We start from the raw sequence: 17,986 nt of genomic DNA on the forward strand, positions 1-17,986 counted from the left end.
CAGTAATCTCATGTGATATCCAATACTTATAAATGTCCTGCAAATATTTGTGATAACAACAGATAATGAGACATAGAATTACTTTCAACTACTTGAAGGAATCCATTTGCAGAACTTTTTAAGACTTTAAGACACACTACTTAAGTATCCAGCTGGTTTCCACTATAAACACTATGATAATTTCTACAATACCATCCTTATACTCAGATTTGAATGAGCCAAATTTTTTCACTTGTACTTCTTGAATAACACTCATACCATGCAGTTAATAATACAACTCTTTTATACAAAATGTATGAATTTTGTTAAAAACATATGGTACAAAGCTAACTAATCTAGATGTCACATATTTTTGTGCTGTGTAAAAATAACAAGCCTCCCAATAATATTAATTAATAATATTTATTCATATTTTGTGACCAATTAGTAGACAATTGAGATCTAGCAAATTTATGACTTTTTTCTGGAATAAATTTATGTCAATTTTATTCTGTATTCAATTTGCATTACTGTAGAATACTTTATTTTCGCTTGGAATTTATTTTCGCTATTTTAGCTGAAGGGATGATTCCGTGAAAATAAAATCCAGTGAATATACTTTTTTTCCTATATTTCACATTAAAACTCATAAAAAATCAGTGAAAATAAATTCCAAGCAAAACGCCCAAAAAGCCTTTTCAGCAAAAATTAATTCCAGCGAAAATAAAGTATTCCACAGTAACTTGATGTGTTTGTGCCTATCATACAACATGTCAACAAATTGAATTTAATTAATTGAAAGCTTTTAGATTTCATCACCAGCTTATATGTGGGATAATTTACAATGGACTTGATAGTAATTAAGTCATGTCTTTTAATGACTCATCACTGTAATTTTGTCAGTACATGGTAAACATCAATCATATACAGAATTAAAGTAAATGAAAAGATGAATTTTAATATACATGTATAAACTTGAAAAAAAACCTAACCTAGCTATACGAGAATTATTAGTACATGTACCTTTCAAAATGATATATTACAGATATAAAAAAAAAGAGAAAAGCCGGACATATCAAGAAGAGTAAATGCTTGGGTGCGAGTACAAAAGGAAGAGCAAGAACGCATGGGTTTGAGAGAGAGCAATAAAGAGGAAAAAAAATGATTAGAGTAGGAATGCTGGCTGTCAAAAGTCGGATATAGTTTGTAAGCCTTGTCTCTCATCTGAAAATGTCAGAATAATAACCTGTGTATCATAAAAACATTTTTTAATAATTTAAAGCATCACTCAGAATAGGAATTGTATCTTTTAAAGTTGGCACCTATAATTGTACAGTGGAATGGTAGATGACATGAATACACCTCATTAGTTGTCACCTGGTGAGTTCGATTAACAAGACAAACTCAACAGCATGGGTCAAAGTTCAAATCAATAAATTACAATAGACATGTTACCATGGCAATAAATACTAAATATCAATTCCAATAATTTCAACAGCAAAGAATAAAGCAGTTAAACCTATGAATCTCAGAGCCAACATAATTTCAATCATAATGTCAGTCTAATGGCGTAAATAGTACAAGGCAATCATAGAAATGAATCCTTTACAGTCATTAAAAAAGTGTTCCTGAAATTAATAGGTCTTTTAATGAGTAGTTTATTTCCTATTATTAAATGTGATCATAAATGTTTTTACAGATATAATATGTATATGGTTTATTGTAATACATTGTTAACTATTAATTAGGCATAAATTAGTGCTGCGAATTATTCTAAATTAATTTTTAAACATGTATTTCATAGTACGGTACATGTATATAGTGTAAATAATGTATTTCTACATTTCTCTTCAATGTACATTACAATGCACTAATTTTATACTACATTTGATCTTAACAGTTTGGCTGTCATCTGATCTTGTAGACGTTAAGATATGACATATGTTTAATATGGGACCCATGAGACGTGTGTGTTTTTTGTGAATGCTGGCTTTCCACATAAGCATATGCATCTTAGTAGCTAATACAAACTGTGTTTCAGTCAACTGTTATTTTAAATGAAAAATAAATGCAAAGATGGAAAAATGCAAAATATTTTCAAAATTTGAAAAAAGTAATTTAGTTACAATTTTCACTTGTCAGGAGCTTATATTAATTGAAAACAATTCACAAGGTGAGGTGGAGGTGTTTCTTTTGTTGATTATCTCAGAGCACCTAGCCACATATGCACCAAGTATTATTGAAATATAATGAGTGCATTGGTTGTTCTTGAGATTTCTATGGAATAGCTAAAAATTAGCATGTAAATTAGATAATTAATATGCATATATTTCAGCCCTTAACCAAGCACAGCTATGGAGTATCCAAGACAATTTACATATACAAAATGTATGTGCCAAGTTTTACTTAAATATGTTTCGTGGTTTACGAAATATTAGCCGAACAGCTTAAAATTGGTTAATTATTATGCAAAGTAGATATTCAATATTCATGAATTTCAGCCAAGAAGTAACCAGGTCTGTGAATTATTACAGAGCACCTATATATCTATCAAGTTGCATTGGAATCTGTTGACTGGTTCTTTAGATATTATGTCAACATCTGGAAATTTGTTAGTTCATTATTATGCAAATTATACAAATGTTTTGTTTTCCGCTTTCAATTGAAATCATAGGGAAATTCAGCATCCATTAAATCATTCATAGTGGTGTAGAATGGTCAAGTTTATTTTTAGTTACATTGTAAGGACTACTACCACCAACTAATCTTCATCTGTTCTGGTTATCCTTTCGTTAACATACTTTTCTTTGTCAAATTTTCTCTTATTTAAAACCACGTTCCGGTGATTAGGAATACATGTTCATACACATCTTGGCAGAATATGTTTCTGAAAAGTACGATATGCAAATTGTGAAAAATTAGACGAATATGATAATATGACGAATATGATAGTCAAAAACATTCTGTTCTCTGGGTACAGATCAGAAAAATGACACCATCCATAATTACATTACACTATATTTAGTTGATATTAATATATTATTTCTCATCTGAATTAAATCTTATTATTTTATAGTAATAAGTTGAATTCTGTATGTACATAAACAATGCCACTGCAAATTAAATTGTACGTAACTTTTTATTTCTTGCCTCATTAGTACTGTATGTAGTGTATGTTTTGCACTTAGCATTCAACCATCAGACAGGCAACAGTTCACAACTTAGTTAAAATACATAACATGAAAAAAGCTAAGATTATGTACAAGATGGAAAATGATTGGGAACTGATTAAAAATCAAAGCTATAGAAGCAAATGCATTTGAATAGCCAAGATTTGCAATACGAATGTCAAGAGACAAACTAAACATTCATACATACATATTTAATAACATGACCAAGGATGGATCATATTATTCCTGATGGGAAATCCAAGTGGACTGCATGATGCCCACTCAAACCACTACCAATTGTATTACTTACATGCACACTTGCATACTCCAGAATAATTAAGTACATATAAAGATATGTTTTCAGAATTGTTTCTACTTTTGTGGCCCAAGATATTAACAAATCATTGGAATAAAGTTTTTTTGACTAAAAAGCAATTTTTAGCTCTGCTGTCGACTTTGTCGAGCGGAGCTTATCATATAAGTGATTGTCCGTCTACGCCGTCGTCCGTGTCAATGTTTTACTTTTTCGACTTCTTAAAAACAACAAGCCAGAATGCTTTGATACTTGGTGTATATGTACCTTGGGTAGACCTCTCTCAGATTTGTTCATTTCATGATGTTATCTTCAATTCTTTAATTTTGGTGAATATTTTTGCAATTAGGCCACATAAATACAATGCACAACATGTTTACAGGCCAGTGGGAGCTACATGTACATTATGCTATTAAACACATGCAGCAAAATTAAAACCAGGTGAATTATTATAAGTTTAAATGCTTTAATAATTATTCACCTGGTTCTAATGTCACTATTTGTTGCTAACCAGTAAAATTCACACACTCAACAAAGACCCAAATTATATCCAATAAAATGGTGGGTGCATGCTGCTGAGGGTGGATGATTTTAAATTCAATATCCATACAGATAATAGCTTTGATTTAATGGCCATTCAAAGCACATCTTAGAGTATTTGTTGAAATACAAACAATCCAAGCTTAACTTTGTATGTAGCAGCAGCTGCCACCTGACTTGTACACCTAAACTACCACCCATGTAAATTGTACAAATTAATCTGTCTTAATATGATTCATATTAGCGACATACATTGTAGGTAGATACAACAATTAACAAATGAATTATTGAGGACGATAAGAGTAACTTTAAAAACTGTTTATGAGAAGGTAGCTTTAGAGTTGATGCTTGGGTACACCATATACCGATATATGTACACTCCCGTCAGAAAAACATATAAGTTTCAGTACTAGTATCTTTTACAGGAAATCCCTAATTAATATTATGTGCTGCCTTTTCCCCATGAGGAATCAAGCTGCATATTTCATTACAATCTACCGGGGGTAAGTCTCTGAATGTTTCACGTCTACATATACATGTACATGACCAGGCCTTCAGGGAAACATTTTGTATATTGATTAAATTTCTGTACTTGCTCGAAAGTTCTTCTTCTCACGTAAAAGACATTTCCCCCACAAGATCTAATCACATACATTATATCACTCCTGTGGGATTGGAAGTCATTAATTCAGTGTATAGAAGTCGATCCACTGAATTGAATTCTGCTTGAGGTATCGTACATAACTCTAGAAATCCCATGTCATGTAAATGGATCTGTAAAAGTATTGCAATCACATGGTTTTTCATACCGCCCAACCCTGTCGAGACTAAAGCATAGTTTAGTGTAGTCCAACCTTGTCACGTTTAGTGTATAGTGCAGCCTAGGCAACTTTAATGAAGTCAAGCCCTATCAAGTCCATTGTAGTCCAGCATGGTCACGTTTACTGTATATATGCAGCCCAGCCCTATATCAAGTCCATTGTAGTCCAGCCCTATCAAGTCCATTGTAGTCCAGCCCTATCAAGTCCATAGTAGTCCAGCCCTATCAAGTCCATAGTAGTCCAGCCCTATCAAGTCCATTGTAGTCCAGCCCTATCAAGTCCATTGTAGTCCAGCCCTATCAAGTCATTGTAGTCGAGCCCTATCAATTCCATTGTAGTCCAGCCCTATCAAGTCCATTGTAGTCCAGCCCTATCAAGTCCATTGCAGTCCAGCCCCATCAAGTCCATTGTAGTCGAGCCCTATCAAGTCCATTGTAGTCCAGCCCTATCAAGTCCATTATAGTCCAGCCCTATCAAGTCCATTGCAGTCCAGCCTTATCAAGTCCATTGTAGTCCAGCCCTATCAAGTCCATTGTAGTCCAGCCCTATATCAAGTCCATTGTAGTCCAGCCCTATCAAGTCCATTATAGTCCAGCCGTATCAAGTCCATTGTAGTCCAGCCCTATCAAGTCCATTGTAGTCCAGCCCTATCAAGTCCATTGTAGTCCAGCCCTATCAAGTCAATTGTAGTCCAGCCCTATCAAGTCCATTGTAGTCCAGCCCTATCAAGTCCATTGTAGTCCAGCCCTATCAAGTCCATTGTAGTCCAGCCCTATCAAGTCCATTGTAGTCCAGCCCTATCAAGTCTATAGTAGTCCAGCCCTATCAAGTCCATTGTAGTCCAGCCCTATCAAGTCCATTGTAGTCCAGCCCTATCAAGTCCATTGTAGTCCAGCCCTATCAAGTCCATTGTAGTCCAGCCCTATCAAGTCCATTGTAGTCCAGCCCTATCAAGTCCATAGTAGTCCAGCCCTATCAAGTCCATTGTAGTCCAGCCCTATCAAGTCCATTGTAGTCCAGCCCTATCAAGTCCATAGTAGTCCAGCCCTATCAAGTCCATTGTAGTCCAGCCCTATCAAGTCCATTGTAGTCCAGCCCTATCAAGTCCATAGTAGTCCAGTCCTATCAAGTCCATTGTAGTCCAGCATGGTCACGTTTACTGTATATATGCAGCCCAGCCCTATATCAAGTCCATTGTAGTCCAGCCCTATCAAGTCCATTGTAGTCCAGCCCTATCAAGTCCATAGTAGTCCAGCCCTATCAAGTCCATAGTAGTCCAGCCCTATCAAGTCCATTGTAGTCCAGCCCTGTCAAGTCCATTGTAGTCCAGCCCTGTCAAGTCCATTGTAGTCCAGCCCTATCAAGTCCATTGTAGTCCAGCATGGTCACGTTTACTGTATATATGCAGCCCAGCCCTATATCAAGTCCATTGTAGTCCAGCTCTATCAAGAACATTGTAGTACAGCCCTATCAAGTCCATAGTAGTCCAGCCCTATCAAGTCCATTGTAGTCCAGCCCTATCAAGTCCATTGTAGTCCAGCCCTATCAAGTCCATTGTAGTCCAGCCCTATCAAGTCCATTGTAGTCCAGCCCTGTCAAGTCCATTATAGTCCAGCCCTATCAAGTCCATTGTAGTCCAGCCCTATCAAGTCCATTGTAGTCCAGCCCTATCAAGTCCATTGTAGTTCAGCCCTATCAAGTCCAGCCCTATATCAAGTTCATTGTAGTCCAGCCATGTCAATTCCATTGTAGTCCAGCCCTGTCAGTCCATTGTAGTCCAGCCCTGTCCAGTCCATTGTAGTCCAGCCCTGTCAAGTAGATTGTATAGTCTAGCCCAGTCAAGTCCATTGTAGTCCAGCCCTGTAAGGTCCATTGTAGTCCAGCCCTGTCCAGTCCATTGTAGTCCAGCCCTGTCCAGTCCATAGTAGTCCAGCCCTATCAAGTCCATTGTAGTCCAGCCCTATCAAGTCCATTGTAGTCCAGCCCTATCAAGTCCATAGTAGTCCAGCCCTATCAAGTCCATAGTAGTGGAGCCCTATCAAGTCCATTGTAGTCCAGCCCTATCAAGTCCATTGTAGTCCAGCCCTATCAAGTCCATTGTAGTCCAGCCCTATCAAGTCCATTGTAGTCCAGCCCCATCAAGTCCATAGTAGTCCAGCCCTATCAAGTCCATTGTAGTCCAGCCCTATCAAGTCCATTGTAGTCCAGCCCTATCAAGTCCATAGTAGTCCAGCCCTATCAAGTCCATTGTAGTCCAGCCCTATCAAGTCCATTGTAGTCCAGCCCTATCAAGTCCATTGTAGTCCAGCCCTATCAAGTCCATAGTAGTCCAGCCCTATCAAGTCCATTGTAGTCCAACATGGTCACGTTTACTGTATATATGCAGCCCAGCCCTATATGAAGTCCATTGTAGTCCAGCCCTATCAAGTCCATTGTAGTCCAGCCCTATCAAGTCCATTGTAGTTCAGCCCTATCAAGTCCATAGTAGTCCAGCCCTATCAAGTCCATAGTAGTCCAGCCCTATCAAGTCCATTGTATAGTCTATCCCTGTCCAGTCCATTGTAGTCCAGCCCTGTCAAGTCCATTGTAGTCCAGTCCATTGTAATCAAGCCCTGTCCAGTCCATAGTAGTCTAGCCCTGTCAAGGCCATTGTAGTCTAGCCCTGTAAGGTCCATTGTAGTCCAGCCCTGTCCAGTCCATTGTAGTCCAGCCCTGTCCAGTCCATAGTAGTCTAGCCCTGTCCAGTCCATAGCAGTCTAGCCCTGTCCAGTCCATTGTATAGTCTATCCCTGTCCAGTCCATTGTAGTCCAGCCCTGTCAAGTCCATTGTAGTCCAGTCCATTGTAATCAAGCCCTGTCCAGTCCATAGTAGTGCAGCCCTATCAAGTCCATTGTAGTCCAGCCCTATCAAGTCCACTGTAGTCCAGCCCTGTCAAGTCCATTGTAGTCCAGCCCTATCAAGTCCATTGTAGTCCAGCCCTATCAAGTCCATTGTAGTCCAGCCCTATCAAGTCCATTGTAGTCCAGCCCTATCAAGTCCAGCCCTATATCAAATTCATTGTAGTCTAGCCCTGTCAAGTCCATTGTAGTCTAGCCCTGTCAAGTCCATTGTAGTCCAGCCCTGTCCAGTCCATTGTAGTCCAGCCCTGCCCAGTCCATTGTAGTCCAGCCCTGTCCAGTCCATAGTAGTCCAGCCCTGTCAAGTCCATTGTATAGTCTAGCCCAGTCAAGTCCATTGTAGTCCAGCCCTGTAAAGTCCATTGTAGTCCAGCCCTGTCCAGTCCATTGTAGTCCAGCCCTGTCCAGTCCATAGTAGTCCAGCCCTATCAAGTCCATTGTAGTCCAGCCCTATCAAGTCCATTGTAGTCCAGCCCTATCAAGTCCATTGTAGTCCAGCCCTATCAAGTCCACTGTAGTCTAGCCCTGTCAAGTCCATTATAGTCCAGCCCTATCAAGTCCATTGTAGTCCAGCCCTATCAAGTCCATTGTAGTCCAGCCCTATCAAGTCCATTGTAGTCCAGCCCTATCAAGTCCATTGTAGTCCAGCCCTATCAAGTCCAGCCCTATATCAAATTCATTGTAGTCTAGCCCTGTCAAGTCCATTGTAGTCTAGCCCTGTCAAGTCCATTGTAGTCCAGCCCTGTCCAGTCCATTGTAGTCCAGCCCTGTCAAGTCCATTGTAGTCCAGCCCTGTCCAGTCCATTGTAGTCCAGCCCTGTCAAGTCCATTGTAGACCAGCCCTGCCAAGTCCATCGTAGTCCAGCCCTGCCAGTCCATCGTAGTCCAGCCCTGTCAAGCCCATTGTAGTCCAGCCCTGTCAAGCCCATTCTGGTTCATCCATGTCAAGTCCATTGTAGTCCAGCCCTGTCAAGTCCATTGTAGTCCAGCCCTGTCAAATCCATTGTAGTCCAGCTCTGTCAAGTCCAATGTAGTCCAGCCCTGTCAAGTCCATTCTGGTTCAGCCATGTCAAGTCCATTTAGTCTATCCCTGTCAAGTCCATTGTAGACCAGCCCTGTCAAGTCCATTGTAGTCCAGCTCTGTCAAGTCCATTGTAGTCCAGCCCTGTCAAGCCCATTCTGGTTCAGCCCTGTCAAGTCCATTGTAGTCCAGCTCTGTCAAGTCCATTGTAGTCTAGCCCTGTCAAGTCCATTGTAGTCCAGTCTTGTCAAGCCCACTCTGGTTCAGCCATGTGAAGTCCATTGTAGTCCATCCCTGTCAAGTCCATTGTAGTCCATCCCTGTCAAGTCCATTGTAGTCCAGCCTTGTCAAATCCATTGCAGTCCAGCCCTGTCAAGTCCATTGTAGTCCAGTCCTGTCAAGCCCATTCTGGTTCAGCCATGTCAAGTCCATTGTAGTCCAGCCCTGTCAAGTCCATTGTAGTCCAGCCCCGTCAAGTCCATTGTAGTCCAGCCCTGTCTAGTTCATTGTAGTCCAGCCCTGTCTAGTACATTGTAGTCCAGCCCAGTCAAGCCAATTCTGACTCAGCCCTGTCAATTCCATTTTAGTTCAGCTCTGTCAATTCCATTTTAGTTCAGCTCTGTCAAATCAATTTTAGTCCAGCCCTGTTTAGTTCATTGTAGTCCAGCCCTGTCTAGTACATTGTAGTCCAGCCCAGTCAAGCCAATTCTGACTCAGCCCTGTCAATTCCATTTTAGTTCAGCTCTGTCAATTCCATTTTAGTTCAGCTCTGTCAAATCAATTTTAGTCAAGCCCTGTCCAGTCCATTGTAGTCCAGTCAGGTCTAGTATATTATAGTCCAGTCTAGCAAAATGTATTCAACTACATGTACTCTTAACTACTGTATTTGAAAGTTATATGGCACCATGAACAATGATTGTATCTACAAACACTAATTATCAGCTCAAAAATTGGTTTGAAATAATCGGTTTTCCAAGTAGTTGACTAACATCATGAGCTGGAACACATTTATCATGACAACGTTATTGTGTCTATGTACAGGTTGTCACTGATTTATTGTTGACATCCATTCCCTTCAGTGATTCTCTTTTCAGGCATGATTCTTAGACAAGTTACAACAAATACTTCAACAATGTACTCAGCATATGAGAACACAACTACACCACTAATCACTGAATTTACAGTTTAATTATCAAAACCAGCCAGTCATTGAAATTGGAACGATAAATAAAGTGAAACGTGTTGACAATCAGAATTGCTTACACTTTATAATCATCATCACCATGGTAACACACACATTGAAAGCCTGCCAGCTAGCAGGTGCTATGAAGGCACTTTAATACAGATATATAAATTGCACAAGACATAAATTGAGGCCTTTAGAAACTAATAAGTAGATATGAATACACCGACTATAAATCGTAGTTACTACTCTGTAAGAAATAAATTGTTATAATTTGTTATGATTATAAGCAGTGTCACATGTATGTTACTTGTAAATTTTTCAGCTTTTTAGTTTTTCCTTGTAACACAATTATCACGACAGCATTTACATTTACATCACATATCCTGGATTGGTCAATAATTAGAACAATTTAACTGTCATGAGCAAAATGTAGAATATTTTTAATTATGTTTAAATCAAGACAAATACTGTACATGTAGACAGGGTGTATAATTTAGGCTGTCCTCTTTACACATGTTATTTTAGACAGAAGAATGGATCTGTGAAGTACATGTATAGTAATGATAGACATACAGAGAATATAAATATGAGAAATGAATACAAGATGTATCTTGACATTTTTAGCTGATGTTTTTTATCATTTTTTGATTAAAAGGCCAACTTTAATTTGAATATTATTAACAATTTTGCTGCCACTGTCACCTTCAACAAAAAGTCCCTGTTGGAAACCTACTCAATTTTTTAGCCTTGCTGTCGACTTTGTCAAGCAGAGCTTATCATATAAGTGAGTGTCCGTCGTCGTCCACATTAACTTTTTACTTCTTCGACTTCTTCTTGAAAACTACAAGTCTGATTGCTTTGATATTCTATACAGAGTGTGTTCTTTTGCTACTGCAATGGTCAGTGGATTAAAAACCATTGCATGGCCAAATCAACCATTGTCACCATTCTTATATTTTATACAGAGTGTGTTCAATTGATGACTAAAAATATTATACCCATCTAACACATTTTATGTAAACACATCTATAAAATTTACTAATGAATCTTTTCTCTATTCATCTTATTTAACAACTCCATAATGCCTTGTTGGTATGACATCATATCCTGTGTATAATTAATGCATTCTTATTAACACATTCCCCTTATCATATCAGTATTCATTAAAGCGATGCAACTATTGAAATCATAAAACTGCATGTATGCATTAATCATCCCAAAATACTTAACATAAGAGTGTATACTGTATACATTATTAAAGTCAATAGATATGTAATAAAGTTAGAATTTTATTTGAAATCTTTTTATTACAAAATCATCAATAGATATGTAATAAAGTTAGAATTTTATTTGAAATCTTTTTATTACAAAATCATCTGCTTACTACATAAATAGCAAAAAAATCATTTTCACTTTAATGGAAAACTATATCCTTCATAGAAAGACACATCTGTTAAGACACATCGGCAGGTTGGAATGGAAATTATCAACTCAGTACTTTATAGTTCCAGATACGAAACACACTAACATAAATATACATGGTATTGAATGAGCCAAAGCCTGTTCAGATATTCGATCAGAAGATATTTTAAAAGATAGCATTGATAATTGTAAATTCTCACCACAGTAAATATATATGTTCCAATGCAGCGAGTACACTCTATTTCTAATCCCTGTAGGATCAATATAGCTTAAATACACATATGCCAGCATATCAATCTTGATATGAGAACACACATCATTCAACGAGAATTCCGCTGAGAATAGAAATACGAAATGAATTCTAACAGTCTTGGAATACTCTATGACTATATAATGATGTTTCACTTATCACAACTAGGAAGTGTGTCACCATATGCTAGGATTGAGTTTTCAGAATCAATTGAACAATTCATGGACTCACTGCAACTTCCTTTAGTTGGCTCAGCTTACTGTAAAATGACTAATTTTCACTGGGTTTTAAATTTCGCTGATTTACCATTTCAGGCATATTCAGTGGGTTTTAAATTCACGATTTTATCATTTAGATACTGTGTTCTATGCTAAATTTTACATATTCACTGGGTTTTAATTTAGCGCATTTCCCAGTCAGCGAAATAAGCAAAATTAAAACCCAGTGAATAATTAATCCTTCTACAGTATTTTACTACATGTAGCTATAAAATCTATAAGATAACCATATCACTTGTAGAAGTGTTAATAACTAGTCAAAATTATTCAATGATTTAAAGTCCTTGGGTATAACAATGATTCACTCTTGTGAGAGCATCATCAGGTATGTGAACTGATCAGAAGGCTAAAGGGAATTTACTTTGTCTACTAATGGCAAATGTATCAATAAGAGATCACACTTACAGAACCACCATGTATAGTGTATCAATGAGGAATCACATTTATAGACCCACCATGCATAGTGTATCAATAATGGATCACACTTACAGACCCACCATGCATAGTGTATCAATAAGGGATCACACTTACAGACCCATCATGCATAGTGTATCAATAAGGGATCACACTTACAGAACCACCATGCATAGTGTATCAATAAGGGATCACACTTACAGAACCACCATGCATAGTGTATCAATAAGTGATCACACTTACAGACCCACCATGCATAGTGTATCAATAAGGGATCACACTTACAGACCCATCATGCATAGTGTATCAATAAGAGATCACACTTACAGAACCACCATGCATAGTGTATCAATAAGGGATCACACTTACAGACCCACCATGCATAGTGTATCAATAAGAGATCACACTTACAGACCCACCATGCATAGTGTATCAATAATGGATCACACTTACAGACCCACCATGCATAGTGTATCAATAAGAGATCACACTTACAGACCCACCATGCATAGTGTATCAATAAGGGATCACACTTACAGACCCACCATGCATAGTGTATCAATAAGAGATCACACTTACAGACCCACCATGCATAGTGTATCAATAAGGGATCACACTTACAGACCCACCATGCATAGTGTATCAATAAGAGATCACACTACAGACCCATCATGCATAGTGTATCAATAAGGGATCACACTTACAGACCCACCATGCATAGTGTATCAAAAAGAGATCACACTTACAGACCCACCATGCATAGTGTATCAATAAGGGATCACACTTACAGACCCACCATGCATAGTGTATAAATGAAGAATCCACTTACAGACCCACCATGCATAGTGTATAAATGAAGAATCCACTTACAGACCCACCATGCATAGTGTATCAATAAGTGATACCACTTACAGACCCACCATGCATAGTGTATCAATTAGGGATACCACTTACAGACCCACCATGCATAGTGTATCAATGAGGGATACCACTTACAGACCCATCATGCATAGTGTATCAATAATGGATCACACTTACAGACCCACCATGCATAGTGTATAAATGAAGAATCCACTTACAGACCCACCATGCATAGTGTATCAATAAGAGATCACACTTACAGACCCACCATGCATAGTGTATAAATGAAGAATCCACTTACAGACCCACCATGCATAGTGTATCAATAAGGGGTCACACTTACAGACCCACCATGCATAGTGTATCAATAAGAGATCACACTTACAGACCCACCATGCATAGTGTACCAATAAGGGATCACACTTACAGACCCACCATGCATAGTGTATCAATAATGGATCACACTTACAGACCCACCATGCATAGTGTACCAATAAGGGATCACACTTACAGACACACCATGCATAGTGTATCAATAAGAGATCACACTTACAGACCCACCATACATAGTGTATCAATAAGAGATCACACTTACAAACCCACCATGCATAGTGTATCAATAAGGGATCACACTTACAGACCCACCATGCATAGTGTATCAATAAGAGATCACACTTACAGACCCACCATGCATAGTGTATCAATGAGGAATCCACTTACAGACCCACCATGCATAGTGTATCAATAAGAGATCACACTTACAGACCCACCATACATAGTGTATCAATAAGAGATCACACTTACAAACCCACCATGCATAGTGTATCAATAAGGGATCACACTTACAGAACCACCATGCATAGTGTATCAATAAGGGATCACACTTACAGACCCACCATGCATAGTGTATCAATAAGGGATCACACTTACAGAACCACCATGCATAGTGTATCAATAAGGGATCACACTTACAAACCCACCATGCATAGTGTATCAATAAGGGAACCCACTTACAGACCCACAATGCATAGTGTATCAATGAGGGATACCACTTTAATACAGACCCATCATGCATAGTGTATCAATGAGGGAACCCACTTACAGACCCACAATGCATAGTGTATCAATGAGGGATACAACTTACAGACCCATCATGCATAGTGTATCAATGAGGGAACCCACTTACAGACCCATAATGCATAGTGTATCAATGAGAGAACCCACTTACAGACCCACAATGCATAGTGTATCAATGAGAAATACCACTTATAGACCCACCATGCATCCATGTAGTGTATCAATGAGAGATACCACTTATAGACCCACCATGGATAGTGTATCAATGACGAATCCACTTATATACCCACCATGCATAGTGTATCAATGAGGAATCCATTTACAGACCCACAATGCATAGTGTATCAATGAGGAATCCACTTACAGACCCATAATGCATAGTGTATCAATGAGGGAAACCCACAAACAGACACATAATGCATAGTGTATCAATGACGAATCCACTTATAGACCCACCATGCATAGTGTATCAATGAGGAATCCATTTACAGACCCACCATGCATAGTGTATCAATGAGGGAACCTACTTACAGACCCACAATGCATAGTGTATAAATGAAGAATCCACTTACAGACCCACCATGCATATAGTGTATCAATAAGGGATTACACTTACAGACCCACCATGCATAGTGTATCAATGAGGAATACCAATTACAGACCCACCATGCATAGTGTATCAATGAGGGATACCACTTACAGACCCACAATGCATAGTGTATCAATGAGGAATCCACTTACAGACCCATAATGCATAGTGTATCAATGAGGGAACCCACTTACAGACCCATAATGCATAGTGTATCAATGATGAATCCACTTATAGACCCACCATGCATAGTGTATCAATGAGGAATCCATTTACAGACCCACCATGCATAGTGTATCAATGAGGGAACCCACTTACAGACCCATAATGCATAGTGTATCAATGACGAATCCACTTATATACCCACCATGCATAGTGTATCAATGAGGAATTCATTTACATACCCACTATGCATAGTGTATCAATGAGCGAACCCACTTACAGACCCACCATGCATAGTGTATCAATGAGCGAACCCACTTACAGACCCACCATGCATAGTGTATCAATGACGAATCCACTTACAGACCCACCATGCATAGTGTATCAATGAGGAATCCACTTATAGACCCACCATGCATAGTGTGTCAATGAGGGATCCATTTACAGACCCACCATGCATAGTGTATCAATGAGAAATCCATTTATAGACCCACAATTCATAGTGTATCAATGAGGAATCCACTTACAGATCCACCATGCATAGTGTATCAATAATGGATCACACTTACAGACCCACCATGCATAGTGTATCAATGAGGGAAACCACTTACAGACCCACAATGCATAGTGTATCAATGAGGAATCCACTTATAGACCCACAATTCATAGTGTATCAATGAGGAATCCATTTATAGACCCACAATGCATAGTGTTGCAGTTTGCGTTCTCCATGTACTACATGTCTATATAGTAGAAATTTATATTGCTAATAATAACAGAAGTCTGACATCATAAAATGCTAGGATATTCCACTTTTCCAAAAAATGTAGGGAGAAATAAGAGAGAAATTCATGTGCAAGTTGAGCAGAGCTATTCATGTCACTGTTTTTTTGTCAATGTCAAGTTTACATTTAACAAGCAGCCTGTCAGCTGAGATAGCTCCGCTGTTAGCAATGCACATGGCAATTAAAGAACAGAAGATATCTTTAGAAAATGAACAAAGGTTTTCAACAAGAAGTCGAAAATATCACTTTTTACCAAAAATGACAAAAATATTCATCAAAATTAGAGAATTAAAGATATCATTATGAAATGAACAAATCTGAGAGAGGTCCACATGTAGTACCTATATATGTAATATCAAAGCAATTGGACTTGCGGTTTTCAACAAGATGTCGAAAATATCACTTTTTACCAAAAATTACAAAAATATTCACCAAAATTAGAGAATTGAAGATATCATTACAAAATGAACAAATCTGAGAGAGGTCGACATGTAGTATCTATATATGTAATATCAAAGCAATTGGACTTGCGGTTTTCAACAAGAAGTCGAAAATATCACTTTTTACCAAAAATAACAAAAATATTCACCAAAATTAGAGAATTAAAGATATCATTACAAAATGAACAAATCTGAGAGAGGTCGACATGTAGTACCTATATATGTAATATCAAAGCAATTACACTTGCGGTTTTCAACAAGAAGTCGAAAATATCACTTTTTACTAAAAATGACAAAAATATTCACCAAAATTAGAGAATTGAAGATATCATCATGAAATGAACAAATCTGAGAGAGGTCTGCCCAAGGTACATATACACCAAGTATCAAAGCATTCAGGCTTGTAGTTTTCAAGAAGAAGTCGAAAAAGTAAAACATTGACACGGACGACGAACGACGACGACGACGGACGACGACGACGATGGACGACGACGGACAATCACTCATATGATAAGCTCCGCTCGACAAAGTCGACAGCGGAGCTAAAAAAACCCATCAGCTGTCTGGGTATCCTGGCTGGTTTTCTCTCAGATATGTTCAATCTCAATATTTTTGTCATCTGTGATTGAAATTGTTATTTTCTTCTTGTAAACAACTAGCCCAGTTGCTTTGATATTTCATATGTAGCCATTTTCTGCGGACATTTGACAGAGACGTTCATTTCATGATGATCAGTTTAATTCTCAAATGTTCTTGGATATTTTTGTGATTTTCGGTAAGAAAGACTATTCTCAACTTTATAACTATATAGTAGAGCTACATGTATATCAGCTGGCAGGCTGCTTGTTTAGTCATATCAAGATGTTTATTAAGTACCATGTGTTATACACTCAGCCCAGTGTTCATGAACGTATGAACATAAATTTTTAATAATAAATGAATTAATATGAATATAGTCATTATGTTTCCATGGCTACCAGTACTAAATCATTCAGTCTTAAGCTATGCTTGTATAAACATGATGAACACAAACAATGTGTGTTTAACTACCATTATACTTCCCATTGGATATTTCTGTATTGTTCTGGTGTGGTTTATGTATTGCTTATTTGGTATACCATATTTATTGCCACACCCAGACAATATAAATATAGAAAATAAATTGAAATCTAATTAGTTTTTTTTACAAATTAGACCAATTACTTATCAATGTGGAAATGCCTACCAACTACAAAGTAGGATTATACTACGATAAACTTTTATTGGCTGATTTAATTTAGATGCCACACAGATAAATCAACCAAAACCTGAATTAATTCAAGAGAGCTGATATTTTTATTGTTATTTACAGTGTTTTTTTTTTCAATAAAAGTTATTTTCTATCACCCATCTAATCTAGTTGACTGAAGTAAACAGTAATCTACACTCATGTTGACCACTTAAAACTAAATTATACAAAGACTTGTCGTAGCAATTAATGAATAACCCATTGTTTTCATTAACTCTTTAATCTAATTTAATTAATATTATCCACAAAAATGGTGGTGCAACTATTTACCTATTTTAAGTTTTTTTTATAATTGTTTTAATCATTTTGGATCAAATAAACATAATTATGGAAAAATTTGTGCAAAATATTCTATATTCATCTGTTTGCATTCCCTAATAGTTAAGTTTTCAGGAATGTGAAATATGTGATTTAGTAAATCATTGTATCAAATAGGTGATTTAGTAAATCATTGTATCAAATAGGTGATTTAGTAAATCATTGTATCAAATA

General features: G+C 37.5%; 1 protein-coding gene across 3 annotated transcripts in view; it reads right to left on the bottom strand.

Moving 5' to 3' along the window:
* Window positions 1-17,986, bottom strand: part of LOC102804719 (ER degradation-enhancing alpha-mannosidase-like protein 1) — a 388,700-nt gene that overhangs the window by 288,051 nt on the left and 82,663 nt on the right. Inside the window, exon 4 of one of the 3 annotated variants that reach the window (XM_085497275.1) lies at window positions 2,795-2,866. The exons of the other annotated variants lie outside the window; for them this stretch is intronic. Within the exon in view, the coding sequence (XP_085353401.1) occupies window positions 2,806-2,866 (61 nt within the window). The 3' untranslated portion in view covers window positions 2,795-2,805. Of the gene's footprint in view, window positions 1-2,794; window positions 2,867-17,986 lie in introns of those variants that run through there. 3 annotated transcript variants of the gene reach the window in all.

The sequence above is a fragment of the Saccoglossus kowalevskii genome, chromosome 3 (assembly GCF_978046115.1).
Source record: "Saccoglossus kowalevskii chromosome 3, keSacKowa6.1, whole genome shotgun sequence".
Lineage (NCBI taxonomy): Eukaryota > Metazoa > Hemichordata > Enteropneusta > Harrimaniidae > Saccoglossus > Saccoglossus kowalevskii.